The sequence below is a fragment of the Apodemus sylvaticus genome, chromosome 10 (genome assembly GCF_947179515.1).
Source record: "Apodemus sylvaticus chromosome 10, mApoSyl1.1, whole genome shotgun sequence".
In the NCBI taxonomy this organism is placed as follows: domain Eukaryota; kingdom Metazoa; phylum Chordata; class Mammalia; order Rodentia; family Muridae; genus Apodemus; species Apodemus sylvaticus.
The window spans coordinates 28,040,984-28,057,579 of record NC_067481.1 but is presented as its reverse complement, the minus strand read 5'-3'; the positions used below and the strand labels follow the sequence as shown (position 1 = coordinate 28,057,579).

Here is a 16,596-nt window from a genome sequence, read left to right as displayed (position 1 = left end):
TGTCTCATGTCAAGTTGAACACGGCAGCAACAGGCCACAACTCTGACAGGTAAAGAAAGCACTCCTCCACAGTGCTCTCCCTAAAACTGGATCTCCACGAACTCTGTGCTTGAATCAAAATCTCTCATGCGTGGTTTGCTGTAGGGTGCTCGGTCCATCCCCAAGGGACCAGCTAGAGAAGGTCATCGCCACTCCAGGTTGTACTGAGATTGGTCAGGACTCTGGGGTGGGAGTAGGGCGGGGGCGGCTAGACACGGACATACAAACCGGGAACAGTTTATTTATTTTAGTGAGAAGCCCATATACAAAGAAGGCACAGGATGGGGGACGTTGTTATAGTACCGTGGGGTGGAGGGGACAGAGCTGGGAAGTGGACCTGCCCGTGGCAGGGACGGGGAGAGGACCTGGGAAATCAGCCTCCACTGCTAGAATGGGGATGCGGCTCCTAGGGCAGGGAGGGGAAGGGCTAGGTTTCTCAGAAAGCCGCAGGCAGCTCAGAATATCATCTCTGTGGTCAAGGGAGCAGAGTTGCGTCGGGCCAACTGTGGCAGGGGCTGGACCCTCCCCTGCCCTGCATTCAAGTATCACACCCCACACGGTCTTGTGGGGATCTCCAGGCCTTGCCCAGGCTGAGGTGGTCAGGATGGGTCAGAAGTCTCTCCTCTTCACCCTACCAATGTCTGCTGTGCCCGGACCCTGCCCTCTGAAGGATGCCACCATGCTTCAGGTCAGTCCCAGCACGGTGTGTCCAGGCTGCCCACGGTTTCTCTTTGTTCCTTTGGGCTACGTTTCTTGCCAGCTCTATCTGTAGCCACGACTTTTGAGATCCATTCCGGGACCTGCTTTCTAGTTCATTGCTCTTGGGTCTGAGCACACAGGTCATAAGAACATCCCCTGGGTAGCCTTAAGTGTGGCCTTACGCTCCAGTGCATGCCAGGAATTGCAGCTGGGCCTGACTGTCTCCTCCTCGTCAGTAGTTTTATTCTGGACAGTAAACTCTGTCCAGTGACAATGGCTCAAGGGGGAATCCAGTGAGGAGGAGAGGTGTCACCGCATCAGGGACCTTTTCCTCCTGTCTCCCAGTAGAGGCGTTTCGGCTTGGTTTTGGCACAGACAGAGACTTGGACATGGCACCGTCCATGATATATCAGAACAGGCCATTAGTGGCAGGCCCTGTGTGTGTGTCCAGTGGGCACGGCTGTGCTGTGCTCAGCACTGCAAGGTCTTGAAGGAGATTCCAGGGTCCCCCAAAAACATGCCTGCACTGAAGAGGGGTGAATGCCTGAGCCTGCTGGTGCCAGCCAAGTGCGTGGCCCTTTTTTTGGACTGCCGGAGTCATAATTTATGATAAATAGGAAGGAAGGAAGCGCTGGGAGGTTTGTCGGGGAGGGCAATCAGTAGTATCGGTCCCGAATCTGCCAGCTGGTGACCCAGTGCTTCTTGGTGGGTAGCGTGCTCCCTGGAGGTGGGTAGCGGTCCTCCTCCCGGATACGCACTGCGTGGTACTTGGGCATAATCCGGTAGTAGCGAGTTGGCTTAAAGAAGTCACACTGGAGTTTAGGTAGAAGAGAAATTGTGTCAGTATCCAGAATTCAAACAGGAGGAGATCTGCACCACTCCCACCCCCACCCCCCACGCCCATGGTCCTTAGAGCAGGCCGTAACTCAGACACCCCAACTTCAGTATGAAATGGGCAGATGAACATCCCCACCCCAGGCCCAGAGGAAGGAGGGACTGAGGAAGACACAGAGGAGAGCAGAGGCAGGTGGAGACCAAGAGGCTGCAGAGATTGTGGGCCAGGAGGATGGGGTAGTCTCAATGGCCAGGCCTAGAGGTGGGTAAGTCGGTTATCCTAGGGAGATGGTGGGACTCAAGACAGAAAAGATTGGCCCTTCTTGGTCCTCTCTTTCCTTGTGGGAGGAGAGGACTTAGAGTTACTGTGGACATGCCTGGTGATCAGACAGACACAGGGCCTAGCCCTGGCTATTTCTCTTTTCCGGTCCTCCAGAAAGCAGCACACTCATTGGAAGGATTTCCCAGCATGCTCTTGGGATTTTACGCTCTTGAGAGCCAGGTGGAGGTGGGGGTACCAGAGACAACCAGAATGGCCTGTACTGTGAGGTGGTTGACAAGTGAAATCCAAGCAGACCCCAAGGCAAGAGGAGCAGACAGGACAGAGTCAGAGGCCCCAGCCAGCTGGGGATTTGGAGAGGAGGTTCACAGGCCGTTTTACCCGGGTGGGCCAGGGGCAGGGGGGGTGCCCCCCTCAGTAGTCGTCGGTCAGCCTTTCTGTCTCTGACGGCTGGCTCTTCATCTCTGCCTTCTGCCTCTTAGCTTCATACAGGGCACGAGTGCGGGCTCGCTTGAAGAAGCCGCACTGGAGGGAGGAGGTGGGGAGGGCCATCAGGGGTGCTGGTAGACCTAGCCATCAGCACTTGGGGAGCTGGGGCTTAGAACTGAGGAACCTGGAAAGCTAAGTCCTGAGCCAAGCTTGGTGGGTAGCCAGATACCAGAGCTCCTGTGCCCCCTTTGCAGCCTGCAGCTCCCCGGGCATGGGTGGGACTGGAAGCTGGGGGGAGGGGCGGGGAGTGTCTGCGAAAGGGCAGCTGGGATGGAGATGAGGAATGGGATGGAGGGAGGGCGGAGCCACGCTGGCACTGGCTGTGGTCTGAAGTGGGAAGCCCCGGTAGGCTGGGAGTCTCTACCTTCCACAGCAGGATGATAATGAGCCCCAGCAGCAGCAACCCAGCCCCCACGGCCACGAGCACCAACCACAGCTCGATCTCAGCCGGCAGCTCCTCCACCAGCTCTGAGTCAATGTCCACTGAGAACTGCAGAGGAGAGAGAGGAGAGAGAAGACTCAGCCTGGGTTAGCCTGCTGAGACCCGGTATTTGGTCACCTTCTGTCTCAGCCCGGCCCATGTCCCTGTTATTTGACCTACGGCCACTAGGGGGCAGTCAAAGAGTTAAAAACCCCTGCAGAACTCATCGCCATCTGTAGGTGTCTGTGTCTTGGGTGCAGATTTGACCATAGGAAAGGCTCGGATCTGGCAGGCAGCCTGGTGTCTGAGTCTGTGACACATACATCTGGACTTGCATACCAGCTATAAGTTGTGTGACCTTGGGCTAGTATAGTAATTTCATTTCTCTCTAGATCTTTCATGTGCTCTTCATAGTTATTAAAAACACAGACAGTGCATAGCAATCAGCATGGTTTTCCCCCCTCTACAATGGCGCGGATGTGTTCATTACATTCCCGTGTGCATATGTATGTATAGGTTAAAGAGCCCACAGCAGAGATGCTTGGGACCAGAAGTGTTTCAATTTTGAGATTTTGTTTTATTTGTGGCTCAAGAAGTTTCCATTTTGGAGCGTTTGCAATTCCAGTTTGTGAAAGACCTTCTCTAGATGACTTTGCTTGGTTTTTACTTCGTTTTTATAATTTTGATTTAAGGGAAAAAAAACAGGAAATGGAGAAAAATTAAAGGTTTTCAGTAATTCCCTGCTCTGGAAGACTGTTTCCACAGTGAACAGTGGTTAGTGTATGCTGGTGATCCCAGCAGCAGGCAAGAGGGTCAGGAGTTCAAGATCAGCCTGCACTACAGGAGGCCCTACCTCCAAAGAGCAAACAAACAAACAAGCCCGCGTGGCCTTTGATCCTAGCATTGGGAGGCAGGGGCAGGTGGATCTCCATGAGTTAGAGGCCAGCCTGGTCTACTTAGTGAGTTCCAGGATAGCCTGAGCTACACAGTGAACCTGTCTCACAAAGTAATGAATGAAAGAAAGAATAAATAGTGAATGAATGAATGAACGACTAACAGAAGTACACAGTAAATTTTTGTACTGAACTTTTCTATTTTGGGGAGAGGGTCTTGCTATGTTAGCCAAGGCTGGCCTCAATTTTTAATCCTGTCTCATTCTCCCACATGCTGAAATTATAGGCCTGCACCCGTGAGCCCTCCCGAGCTATCTCTGTATTGTTAATACACCTGGCCCACAATAATGGAATCACACTACATGCACACTTCTGTAAGCTTCAACTTCCCCAAGATTTTTTTTTTATTTTATGAATAGCATCATCTTTCTGTCTCAGTTGATAAAGGCCAACATGATGTCTTCTGAGGACCGCACAGGCACAGCCATTGTAGAAACAGACCACATTTTATCGAGCCAACCTCCTACTGACAGACATTTAGATCCTTTCCAATTCTCTGCTCTTATTAACGACGCTCTAAAATACCCCCACATTTTTATTTATCTTTGCATACTTGTCCTGTTAGCTCCTTGAAATATATGACCATGTGCTAGATCAAAGGGAAAGGGTGCTTTAAATTTTAATGGCTATTGACAAATTCATCTCCACAAAGGAGCCACCAATTTATACCCCGTCAGCAGCGTTTCCCACCACCGAGCATCGCCGATGGCGTGTCTCTTTTTAGTATTTTCCAGTCTGATGGGCAGACAGCTCTTCTTTGTTGTTTTTATTTCTTTTACTTTTAAGGGTTTTTTGTTTAATTTGATTTTTTTTTGTTTGTTTTTTGAGACAGGGTCTCACTATTGTGTAGACTTGGTTGGCCTGGAACTCACAATGATCCTCCTGCCTCAGTCTCTAGAATGCTAAGATTAAAGGTGTGCACCAGCATGCCCAGTTAAAGGGTTTTGACTTTGGTTTTTTAAGACAGGGTTTCTTTAGCTGGGCAGTGGTGGTGTACACCTGTAATCCCAGCACTCTGGGAGGCAGAGGCAGGTGGATTTATGAGGTCAGCCTGGTTTACAGAGTAAGTTCTAGGACAGCCAGGGCTATACAGAGAAACACTGTCTCAAAAAAAAAAAACAAATCAAAACAAACAAACAAACCAACAAACCACAGGGTCTTTGTGTAACCACCCTGGCTGTCCTGGACTTTGCTTTGTAGACCAGGTTGACCTCAAAGTCACAGAGAGTCACCGGCCTCAGCCCCCAGAGCACTGGGGCTAAAGGCATGTGCCACCATATTCAGCATGTTTTACATTTTAAATATTAAGATTTAATATCACATTGTGTATATGCATGTGTGTGTGTCGTGTGGAGATATGTGTACATTAGTGCAGACTCCCCTGTAGGCCAGGAGAGATTGTCTGATCCCCTGAGGTAGTTATAGGCAGTTGTGAGAGGCCTGATGTGTGTGTGCTGGGAACTGAACTCAAGATTCCTGCCAGAGCTCTTTTTTTTTTTAAAGTACACTGTAGCTGTCTTCAGACACCACAAGAGGGCATCAGATCTCTTTATGGATGGTTGTGAGCCACCATGTGGATGCTGGGATTTGAACTCATAACCTTTGGAAGAACAGTCAGTGCTCTTACCCGTTGAGCCATCTCTCCAGCCCCCCTGCCAGAGCTCTTAACTACAGAGCCACCTCTCCAGCTTTATGTGTAAGTTAAATACTTAGATTTCATCTCATAAACATTGCCTTTTTAATATTACCTTTCATATTGAATTCTTAAAATATATCCACACTTTGTCATATTCTTTTAGAACGTGTCCTTTTAACTTGTCATCTTCTGTTGTATATGGATTTATGGTTTCATATAGTCTAAGTTTGCAGTTCATCCTTTGTGACTTTGGACTTATGATAAAGTAAAAGCCACACCTGGTGGCTCACACCTTTAATGTCAGCACTTAGGAGGCTGAGACAGAAGGATTGTTCTAAACGTTTATGACTAGCCTGGGCTACATAGTGACATCTTTTGTCACCTAAACAAATAGAGCTGGTGAGATGGCTCAGAGGGCAAGGACAACCTGACAACCTGAGTGTGAGTATTCAGACACACGTGGTGCCAGGAGGGAAGCAATTCCTGCGAGTTCTCTTTTGATGTGTGCACACACATTGGGGTAACGGTTCCTGTGAGTTCTCTTTTGACCTGTGCCTCTTGGGAGGCAGAGGCAGGCGGATTTCTGTGAGTTTGAGGCCAGCCTGGTCTACAAATTAAGTTCTAAGCCAGCCAGGGATATTCTGGGAGGCCCTGTCATGGAGGAGGATGGGAATGAGGAGTGGGACGGGGTGGGGGGAGCGGGAGGCCTGTAACGTGGCTACATTTCCAGTCTGCCCTTTCCCCACCCTTCTTCATCCCACTGACTTTAGGAAATGCATCCCAGAATCCTTCACCCGCCTTCCATACCCACTTTGTGTATCTCCTTGTATTTCCACTAACATCCTTTTCACAACAAATCATTAGCAATCTGTCATATTTCTTCTTCTAACTTAGAACATCCCCCCCCCCACACACACACACACTGAAATTTCCTGAATCTCACTTGGACTGGGATAATTTGAAAAGATCTGACAATGAGAGAATATCAGCTTTTCTTTTTCCTATATACCACTTTAATTTTTTGTCACGTGTTTGTGGTTATGTTTATTACTCCCATGTTTTCTACACTCTTGGCCATATAGATGTGTGTTGTTATTATTCATGATTTGTTTGATTGGTTTGGTTTTGTAAGACAAAGTCTTGCTGTGTAGTCCAGGCTGTCCTTGAGCTCACTAAGTGCCCAGGCTAGTCTCCACTTGAATCAGTGCTTCTGCACCAGCCTCTAGAGCACTCCAACATGGCCAGTCCTTCTTAATTTTTATTTATTTATTTACTTATTTTATTTTATTTTATTTTATTATTATTTTTTTTTTTTGAGACAGGAACTTTCTATATAGTCCTGGCTGTCCTGGGACTCACTTTGTAGACCAGGCCAGCCTTTAATTCACAGAGGTCCACCTGCCTCCGTTTCCCAAGTGCTGGGATTAAAGCTGTGTGCTACCATGTCCCCTCTCCTACCTTTAAAATTGTGTGTGTGTGTGTACATCTGTGTGTGGGTTTCCTGTGTGCCTTTTTAGAGACCAAAGATCAATGTTGGATGTCTTTCTCTATCATTCATTGTCTACCTTTTTTAAAAGACTCAATATCTCTCAATGAACCCATAGCTATTTTGTCTAAGTTGGCTGGCCAGCAAGTCCCCAGCGTCTCCCTGCCTTCACTGGTCTATAGCTGAAGTTATAGGCATGGTCCACATGCCCAGATTTTAACCGGGTGCTTGGGTGCTTGGGTGCTTGGGTGCTGAGGATACAAATTCAGGTTTTCGCACTTGTTGAACAAGGCCTTTGCCTGCTGAGCCATCTTCCCAGGCCCTCACTTTCAGTTTTGAGTCAGAATATCAGTAAGTTGCCCAGGTTGGCCTTGAATTCACAATAGCCTAGGCAGACCTGGGACTTAATGAGTCTCTTATTCTGTCTCCCAGGAAACTAAGGTGGCGGCAGGCCCCCAGCATCAGGACCAGCATCACTGTCCCCTTAGAGATGCTCTTGTTAGCACACCTACTCACCCAGGTGGTCTTGTTCTCCATGTTGATGGTAGGGATGTCGGTTCTCAGGAACAGGGTAGCCCAGCCATCTACCCTGACTCTGTCAAAGTCTTTGTAGTCCTACCAGGAAGACAGAGGGGTCAGGACCAGCAGCTGAAGTCTCTCCTGGCCTCCCTCTTGGCTCTACACTCTCTACCCCACCAGACAGCACTCTCAAAGGATCTGTCACCCAGTCTCTCCTGCACCCACAACTGCCTGCTGTTCACTCCGTGCACTGGGTCCTGTGCTGATGCCAGGGCAGCAAAGACAGGGAAGGTCACGGGGTCTAGGTCAGGCTCCTGGACTAAATCTACCCAGCACCTGTTTCTGGTAGATAGCCACGCCCCTTCATTTACCTAAGGTGACTTTTGTGGTCCAGTGTTGGAAACTAAGTAGAAATGGCAGAAACCAATCACATAGGCCAGAAAGATTGACAGTCTAGTCTTAAGAAAAGGTTAGGCTAGGTAGCAAGAGAGGGCTGATATAAAGGTAACCATATCCTATCCAAGCAGGTCAGGTGACCCAGCTAACTTCCAGGAGAGACATGTGATATTCAGAAGAGAGGATTCCAGCTGGGGACGTTAGCTAGGATCTCAGAGACGAGAAGCAAGGGTTGCTGGAGAGTTGGTGGCTGAATAGGGAATTCATGCACAGAGACAGAAAAAAAAAAGCTGGCATTGCAGTGGGCGGGGCACCAGGGGCAAAGGCACAGAGACAGAATGTAAAAGACACATAAAAGGTCATTTTGGAAGTATCACATATTCACACACACACACACACACACAAAACCATAACACCCATGTGACCACAGTAACAGACACACAACTGTGCAGAGCGTGATACTGCTTTACACACACACACACACACACACACACACACACACACCCCTGGCTTCAATCCCTGCCTGTCACTCTCCTCACCCAAGTGGATTACAATAAAGGCCTCCAAACCCAGCACTGACCTCAATGAAGGTGCTGTTCCACACCCGCGCCTCCACGGTCACATTGGTAATGTTGGAGGCATCTGGAAGGGGGCACTCCAGCCACACGCAGCGGGCGCGGCCATTGGAACAGGTCTGAGGTGGACAAGGGGACAGACAGGGGACAGCCTGAGTCTCCAGAGCTGATGCTAGCTCCTTATCTCCTACCCTCCTAGCCTTTGTCCCACCCTGGAGTGACAAGGGGTCTCTGTTCATTGTTTTGCTTGTACAATTCCTCTACTTCACAAACATACATTCAAGATGCATTCTCGGGGCCAAGCTCGGCTGACTCAGGGAACACAAACTTAGTCACTGCTCAGGCTGGCAAGGCGTAGCCTCCGAAACCTCTCTGATGCCAAGCACGTTTGGGTGTGGTCTGTCGCCCGGGGCTACCCCTGTCACCCCTCTAGCCAGTTAGGCTTCCCCTAGGTTCCCAGATTTTTTTGTTTTGTTTTGTTTTGTGTTTTTGTTTTTCAAGACAAGGATTCTCTGTGTAGCCCTGGCTGTCCTGGAACTCACTCTGTAGACCAGGCTGGCCTTGAACTCAGAAATCTGCCTGCCTCTGCCTCCCAAGTGCTGGGATTACAGGCCTGCGCCACCACCCCGTATTTTCTTCTCATCTTCTTCCTCATAGACCACTCTGCTCTACACATCCTTCCCATACCAAATGCCCAAGCCATGCCCAACAGGATGTGAGACCTTGGAATCTGCCAGCACTTCCTCTTGGAGACCACAGCGTTGGATGTGCCCTAGGGTAGGAGGTAAGTCTGTTTTTCTGTCAGGAGGCTTTTGAGGCCCAGGTCTACAGCACCTCTCTAACTGGTGTCTCTGTGTGAGTGGTCTCCGTCACCCTTGCTTATAGGCCCCTGACGCCCAGGCACCTTGTGACAGGCTGTGCAGTCCTCCCCACCTCTGCACTGACCACTCACCAACACAGTCTCAGACTTGGCTTTTTTGGCAGCAGCTAGCGTGACGGGTGGGGACCCCTGGTCTCCCCCTGGATCCAGCTGCCTCCGCCGGCGGCGTTGTGGAGACAGTGGCTTGACTCCAGGGTCCTAATGAGGAGAGAGATATGTTGGGCAGGCAGTGAGAGAGACAGAATAGCAGATAGGAGACAGGAAAGGGGCAGGGGAAGACTCTGGCCTTTCCGCCCTCCGGCATGCAAGCGAGACACACGTGGACCCTTCTGGACAATGGACTTACAGCGAGACTAAGGTTGAGAGGGTTGACAAGATGTCCAGCCGGCTGGCAGGGCCAAGACCCATTGCTGTGGATGGTGATCTCCGTGGGGTAGAGCAGCCACTTGCCGTTGGTAACTTCATACGGCCACTCTAGACCTAGAACCAGTGTGCCCAAGGCTGCCAGCCCATCTCCCACTGGGCTCACCTGTGGGCACACGGGACCCGCGTGTCATGGTTACCATCCTTTGGAGGGCCACCCACAGCTCCACAGCCCTAAACCTTTCACTTTTGAACCCCAGACTCAGAACAGCCTCCCCACTGTCTCTCGGAAGAGCCGCCAGCCCGGACCCCCAGAGGTGCCCTCACCTGGAATTCATATTTCAGGGGACTTCCCACATCCTCCACGGTTTTCATGGCGGCTTCGCCCATCACAGTCCCGCCAAAGAAGCTCTGCAGCCTATGACTCATCCTGGGCAAGAAGACATCCAGAGTTAAGAGCGGACAGGACGCCAGAGCCCTGCCAGAGGGGACTGCAGTGCCGGGTGTGTGTGTGTGCCTACAGTGCCCATATAGTTCTTCTATACCCAGCTGTGCAGGCTCACACAGACTACCAATCCTTCCTGAGCCTCAGGTTCCTTGCCTATGAGGTAGGGTTAGTAACAGCTGCTGCAATGCCGGGCAGTGATGCAAAAAATCACTAAGAGTCTTTGACATCTTTGCACAATGGGCTTACAAGAAGGTGGGGGAGGGGCCAAAGAGATGGCCCAGGGGTTAAGGGCACATGTTGCTCTTCCAGAGAAAACCGAACTGGGGTTCAGCTTTCAGCACCATCTATAGCTCTAGTTTCAGGGGACCTGACACCCTCTTCTGACCTTCCTGGGCATCAGGCATGCATATGGCGCAGAGACATACATGCAGTCAAAACACTCCGTATACGTGAAAGGAAATAAATCTAAGAAAAGAAAATTTTAAGTTGGAGGTGCCTGGGGAGGTGGCTCAGGGAGTAAAGCATTCGCTATATGAGAGTGAGGTTCTGAGTTTAAATACCCCTCCCCCAGAACCCACTTAAAAGCTGACTGTGGTAGCACACATCTGTAATCCAGGTGCTCCTTTTGTGAGATGGGTGGGGGATTCCTAAGACAGGAGGATCCCTAAGGAAGCCCACAGGCCGGCTAGCCTGCATACGCATTCTCGTGTATACAATGGACAACAGCAGAGAAACCCCCTGCCCCACACAAGGTGTAGGTGAGACGCAATACCTCATATTGTCCTCTGACCTCCACATGTGTCCCATGACATGCACACATCTGCATTCTCACACATGCATGTGCTAACACATCATACATACACATACACAAAGGTAAATGTCAAGAAAATAAAGTGGTTTAAGAAAGATGTGCTGCCCAGCAGTGGTGGCACACGCCTGTAATCCCAGCACTCTGGGAGGCAGAGGCAGGCTGATTTCTGAGTTCGAGGCCAGCCTGGTCTACAGAGTGAGTTCCAGGACAGCCAGGGCTACACAGAGAAACCCTGTCTCAAAAACACCAAATCCAAAAATCCCCCCCCCCAAAAAAAAGAAAAAAAAGAAAGATGTGCTAATGCTGCCCCTCCTACCTGTGTTACATACAGGGAATAATAATGCAACTATCATAGCAACCATGGCTATCCCAGGAGGACCCCAGACCAAGAGAGGTGTCAGGGGAGCTTAGACGGCTTCTTGAGGGTAGGGAAGCCCTGGCTTGGGGCACAAAGGACTGGGAACAGAGCGGTACCCACAAGCTGAGCGAGGCCTGGAGGGTGTAGTCCACCTGTAAAGTCAGGAGCACGGGCTGCAAGTCGTCCTGGTGACTTGACCTGAAGAGAAGACGCAGGTGGTGAGAAGGAGACTCAGGATATGAGCTCAGCCCTCCTGACCAGACGACCTCCACTGGGTCACTCACGTGGACAGCTGCAGAAGTACGGGAAGGTCCCTCGTGTGCAAAGTCACCCCGATGACCTCAAAGGCAATGAGCAGCTCCATCTAGCACAGGGGTCAGGGAAACAGAAAGGAGCCTTGGGGCTATAGCACGGGAAAGATGCGGGCGAGGGGCTCCCCATCCCTCCTCCCTCTTCACCTCTGCCTCCTAGCTCAGGGATGAGATTGTTGGACCTCATTTGCTGCTCTGGGGATCTCTGCCACTTTTGCGGAAACTCTTAAGCAAGTGACTGAAACTTTCTAAGCCTGCATTTCCTAGTCTGTGAAATAGCTATTGGATTAGGGAACGTTGAGTTGGTGCATCAGATAAAAGACGGGGCGCCAGCTGTAGGGTGAGCACGGCCTCAGGGCTCTCCCAAGCGGTCTCCCTGCTGTGCCTTCCCTAGAATCATGCATAGGTTCCTAGTGGCCCCATATTTTAGTCTCTGGGCCTCTTCTCACCCCCTGTAGTGCTTTCCCTCCTCCACTCTGGTTCTTTGCTTCAAGAAATCCCATGAATTGGGCAGGTAAGACGGCTAGAAGCTCGCCAGAGAACCTTCAGGAGAGAAGGAGGTGGCCGGTCTCACCCTCTGGTTCCGTTTGAAGGGGTTTCCTAGCTCACACAAGATGGTCTCATTATTAGCTTGGCAGGTCCCAGCCTGAGGAAAGAAAGCAAATAAGGTGAGGGCTGTACTTGTCTTCCGTCTACTCGGGAGCACAATCAGAAGCCCTGAAGGCTTGTCTACCGAGTAGCAGAGGTACCCCAGTTCCAGAAAAGGTCAGAGGTACCCCAGTTCCGAAAAAAAGCAGTCATGCAAATAAATGTCGTATACAGTGTGGGACAAATAGCCTGAGCAGCGGGCACTCACCGGGCGCACCGACGACAGCAACAGAGCGGGTGGCACCTTGAGGGTGAGCAATGCCTCGTGCGCATCTTCCCCGGCCCGCTGGCCGCTCGGTGAGTTGGTCACATTGATGCTCAAGAACAGTTTCTTGGTGTCTCTGCTGTACTGGAGCCTGAAGAGAGGAGTCTGGGACTAAGCCAAAAGCCCCACCTCCACTAGGCTCCACCCTTCGGACTTCCGGGGCTAGGAAAGCCATTGGGGGGGGGGGGGCAACCAAGTCACACCAGGAAGTCTTAACCCTGGCTAGTTAAAGGATTCCTGCTCACATCCACCCTACCCCTCCCTGCCCAGTGAGGCCTTGTCCCAGTTCTGTCAGCCAGTGAGCCTCCCCTAGCCCCCCCCCACCCCCGCAGCCCATGACCAATCAGGGTCACCCAAATACCACCTGCTTAGAGGCTGCAGCTGCTCAGACACGAAGGCTGCTCGCATCTGCAGGTTGCTGTCACACTTGTTGTCTGGCCCGCACTCTTTCTGGAAGTGGACCTAGGGACAGTAGAAGGCTTGAGGGGCTGCAACCCACACAGCATTGTCAGAACCTACAGCCCTCTGGGCCCGGGGAGGGCCTGCTCACCTCAGTGTGATTCTCCATAGCCTGTGCCTGGTTGAGGACTGGGTAGGCATCCAGAGACCGCAAGCCCAGCTTGGGGCGATCGGGCAGGCGCAGAGGTAAGGAGTAGTTCATGGCGATGACGATAGGACGGAGTTTATCGCGAACATTGTCCTGGGGAAGAAGAGGGTGCTGTGAACACGGCCCCCAAGCTGAATCCTCCCATCTCATTAAAATCTAGCCAGACTAAGACCCAGGGAGGGGCTGGGCTTCTCTCTACCCTGCACCCCTAAGTTAAGCTGAACCCCCACTAATCCACTCACCAAATCGAGTCCTACTATCTTGCACTGCCCAGCCTCGCCGGGACGGGGGCTCCCTTTACGGATCTCTTCCCCATAACGCCATAGCGCCCCAAAGTGGAACTGGGCTTGTCCTGAATCGGGAACCCATTCTTTCTAGACTGGGCCAGAGCCAACACCTCTTTTCCAAGGTGATAAGCGCCTTGGTCCCATCTCTCCTCGGGGCTTATCTTTCTCCTAATATGGGCGGCCTGCTGTACGCAGCCACCATCTTGCCAATCCATATTTCCCAGACCGACTTCCCCAAACTCTGGCGGATACCCCTGTCTGTGAGGTTTGACTTAGGGACACTGGCCACCTCTCCCCGGGACCTCAGGGGCCCCCATCCTCCCCCACAGCCCCTCTCTCACCATCATCAGTAAGTCTAATGTCTGGCATTGTGTCTCTGGCATGGAGAAGAAGCCATGGAAGACAGAGGACTGGCTGCGGGCGAACCGGAGCCTGGGTGGGCGCCGGTCCCTGTCAGCTTCCAGTGTGTAAGCCAGGGCTGTGGACAGACAGGGCAGTGAGCAGGTGGCCAGGTGAGCACACCCCCATCTCTCTCCTGCCCGAGTACCCTGTGCCCAGCACTCACTGATGTTCCGCCTGTAGTTGGGGTTCCCAGCGCTCTGGTTGTAGGCAAAACACAGCTCCACCTTGACACTGTTGGGGGTGGGGGAGAAGCATAGCAGGGTCTGGTCACTGCGGGAAGGACAGTCCTATCCTGCTCTTCCACTCCTGTGCTAGGCAAAGAACTCAGGACCCTCGTGGGGGGAACTGGGGAGTCTACAGAGCTGCAGTGACTTCTCACAGATACTAGAGGTCCACAGTGGGGAAACTGAGATCCCAGGAGCAGTAGTTTGTCTGATGTTATCAGGTGGCTGGTGGTCCAGTCCAGATCTTGGGATCTCCAGATTTTACTTGTTTCCAGTCCCATGATTTTCAGCTCTGCCTGGCCCCCATCCCCACCCCATCCCTTTTGCTACCAGACTGATATCCACGAAAAAGCCCTTAGGGTCACTACTGATGTAACGCTCTGTTAGCAACTGGGTTTTCTGGTGGTGGTGGTGGTGGTGGTGGTGTTTTTGTTTGTTTGCTTGTTCTTTGTTTTGTTTTATTTTACACCTAAGGTATAGACTACTGTGCTTAGAACTTTTTGTATAGCATCTCATCTAGCCATCTCAAGAACCCTGTTAATTGATCATTACATTTTTATACGATGTCTGAGACTCAGACTAATAATTTGCCCAGGGTGAATCTCCATCCCCACGCCCATCCACCTAAGAGCATTCCTTTCCCCTTCCTTCCATCCCTCACTCTTCAGAGTTCCCCCTGCTCTCCCCCGGTGGTGAGTGTCTGGGCTTTGAGTCCGATGGCCCAGAGCTCTCGTTCCTAACCTCGTGCTCACACATTAGGTCCTGCAAGGAACTTTGACTTTAAATGAGATTGGATAGGGAAGATGTTGGTGACCCTGGAATCCAGTGGCTGATGGTGGGACACCAGGCGTGTCCAGGGACGGGCTTAGGGCCTGAGGCCTAAGGAGAGGGTAGGAAGAGCTGGGCTGACAGTCTCACCAGGAAGTAGCTGTACAAAGCGAGGGGTCCAGCACGGCTGGCCTGGCCACCAAGGTCCTATGGAGGATGTTGATGACAGGCCGGGCCCTATGGGAACAAGAAAGCAGGCAGACATCAGTATTTCCTGCCTACCCCAGGCCAGGGCTGGGGTTCAGGTTTCTGAGGATCACTGCAGAAGGTGGGCAGAGCTGAGGCTCCAGGAAGATGAGGGCGGAGGAGGACATGGCGCTGCCCCGCGTCCTGGCTCACCGCAGCAGCACAATGTGGTCCGACAGGCTCCCTACTAGCAGGTCTGGGTAGAAGTTTTCATCCACATCCATCTTCCCACTCAGAGAGTAGCCGAAGGTGGCCAAGCCAGGCAGTCCGAGTTTCTCTCCATGGATTATCTGAAGCCAAGAGGAAGTGGTAGGGACGGGCTCGGAGACGTGCCTGGAGGAGGGGCCCAGGGGAATGGGGGAGGATAGACTTGTCCCCACCCATTCATACCTGCTGGGGCTGCCTGAGGAGCCCCCCGGAGCTGCTGTGGTAGATGTATACTTTGCCCAAGCCCTCAAATGGAGCTCCCACAGCGATGTCTGGGAAGGAGAGACAGGGCAGAGTCACCAGGCATACCAGGCCCCACAGTTCTTTCACTCTCTGCTCCAGGTCACTGAGCCCAGTGTGGCAGTGACTTCACTGTGGCGGTGACCTCACCCTGGCAGAAGTGTTCAGAGCAGCCGAGAAGGAACCTCAGAGCTCCAGAGCTCTGGTGGCAATGGAGGTTCAGGAAAAGGGAAGAAATTTCCTCAACACCACACAGCAAGTGAGCAGCGCCACAGACAGAGCCCTGCACCACACTCCACAGCATAACCCATCAGCACCCCCAACAACCACCTTTCTGGACACCTTGGTTCTTCTAGATGACATTTACTGTCAAGACCAGAAAAGAAGCCATTCCCCGATGACAACCACCAGCATGGCAATCACAGTATCCATTTCATTTAACCCTTATGAGAATGCTGTGCGTGCGTGCGTGTGTGTGTGTGTGTGTGTGTGTGTGTGTGTGTGGTGTATTGGGGGTGGGTATTGCTATCGTGTACTATTATTTACTCCCTTTATAGATGAGCAGGCTCAAATCCCAAGATCACACAGCCAGGAGACTAGATTACATGTACAACACACTACAGTGGATTTTGCTTCAGTATAAATGGAACTTCACTTGTCAAGGCTTTTAAGATGCTAAGTGATGACTCTCAAATGAACACAACACGTTTGATGGTCTCGGTCTTTGCTGGACTCATCGGCTACAATTGATCTGAGGCTGGGGTGACTGAAAAGGATGCTGAGGACAGTGAGCAGACCCTAGGCTGAAGAAACCGACCCCTCTGTGGGAAGCACTGGGGCCTGTTGGCTGACCCCTCTGGCATCCATGTCTGCCTCCTGAGAAGCTCTGCCTTCCTTCCTTTGGCTCCCAGCTGTGTTGTGGGAAACTGAGATTGTCATAGAACTGACTTCTGATAAGCTAAGTGCTTACGCAGTAATTGGACGCATCATAACGCGTCCTTCCTGCGACTTCCCCCTGGGTCTGACTGTATTGTCCCCGGGTCCCACAGAACACTGGCGAGGGAATGGCACTCTGCCTAGGGCTCCCCCGTTGTGCCAGCCCTTGGCAATCACATGATATGGTACATTTTTGACCCTATCTCCCCAGGTTCTCTATATCTCCATATCCTCTCCTCCCCACACCGTCCCCAAATCATCCTCCAAA

General features: G+C 51.7%; 1 protein-coding gene across 1 annotated transcript in view; it reads right to left on the bottom strand.

Moving 5' to 3' along the window:
• Nucleotides 1-260: 260 nt before the first annotated feature.
• The window catches only part of Itga3 (integrin subunit alpha 3), a 30,635-nt gene continuing 14,299 nt past the window's right edge, over nt 261-16,596 (bottom strand). The window contains exons 8-26 of the mRNA XM_052195441.1: nt 15,336-15,424; nt 15,099-15,235; nt 14,850-14,936; nt 13,871-13,938; nt 13,647-13,783; nt 12,962-13,111; nt 12,776-12,873; nt 12,355-12,502; nt 12,073-12,144; nt 11,472-11,551; nt 11,308-11,385; nt 9,898-10,000; nt 9,554-9,736; nt 9,280-9,405; nt 8,333-8,446; nt 7,354-7,452; nt 2,706-2,831; nt 2,234-2,377; nt 261-1,550 (exon numbers count right to left, since the gene is read on the bottom strand). Of these exons, the coding sequence (XP_052051401.1) occupies nt 2,267-2,377; nt 2,706-2,831; nt 7,354-7,452; nt 8,333-8,446; nt 9,280-9,405; nt 9,554-9,736; nt 9,898-10,000; nt 11,308-11,385; nt 11,472-11,551; nt 12,073-12,144; nt 12,355-12,502; nt 12,776-12,873; nt 12,962-13,111; nt 13,647-13,783; nt 13,871-13,938; nt 14,850-14,936; nt 15,099-15,235; nt 15,336-15,424 (2,006 nt within the window). The 3' untranslated portion in view covers nt 261-1,550; nt 2,234-2,266. The remainder of the gene's footprint in view (nt 1,551-2,233; nt 2,378-2,705; nt 2,832-7,353; nt 7,453-8,332; nt 8,447-9,279; nt 9,406-9,553; nt 9,737-9,897; nt 10,001-11,307; nt 11,386-11,471; nt 11,552-12,072; nt 12,145-12,354; nt 12,503-12,775; nt 12,874-12,961; nt 13,112-13,646; nt 13,784-13,870; nt 13,939-14,849; nt 14,937-15,098; nt 15,236-15,335; nt 15,425-16,596) is intronic.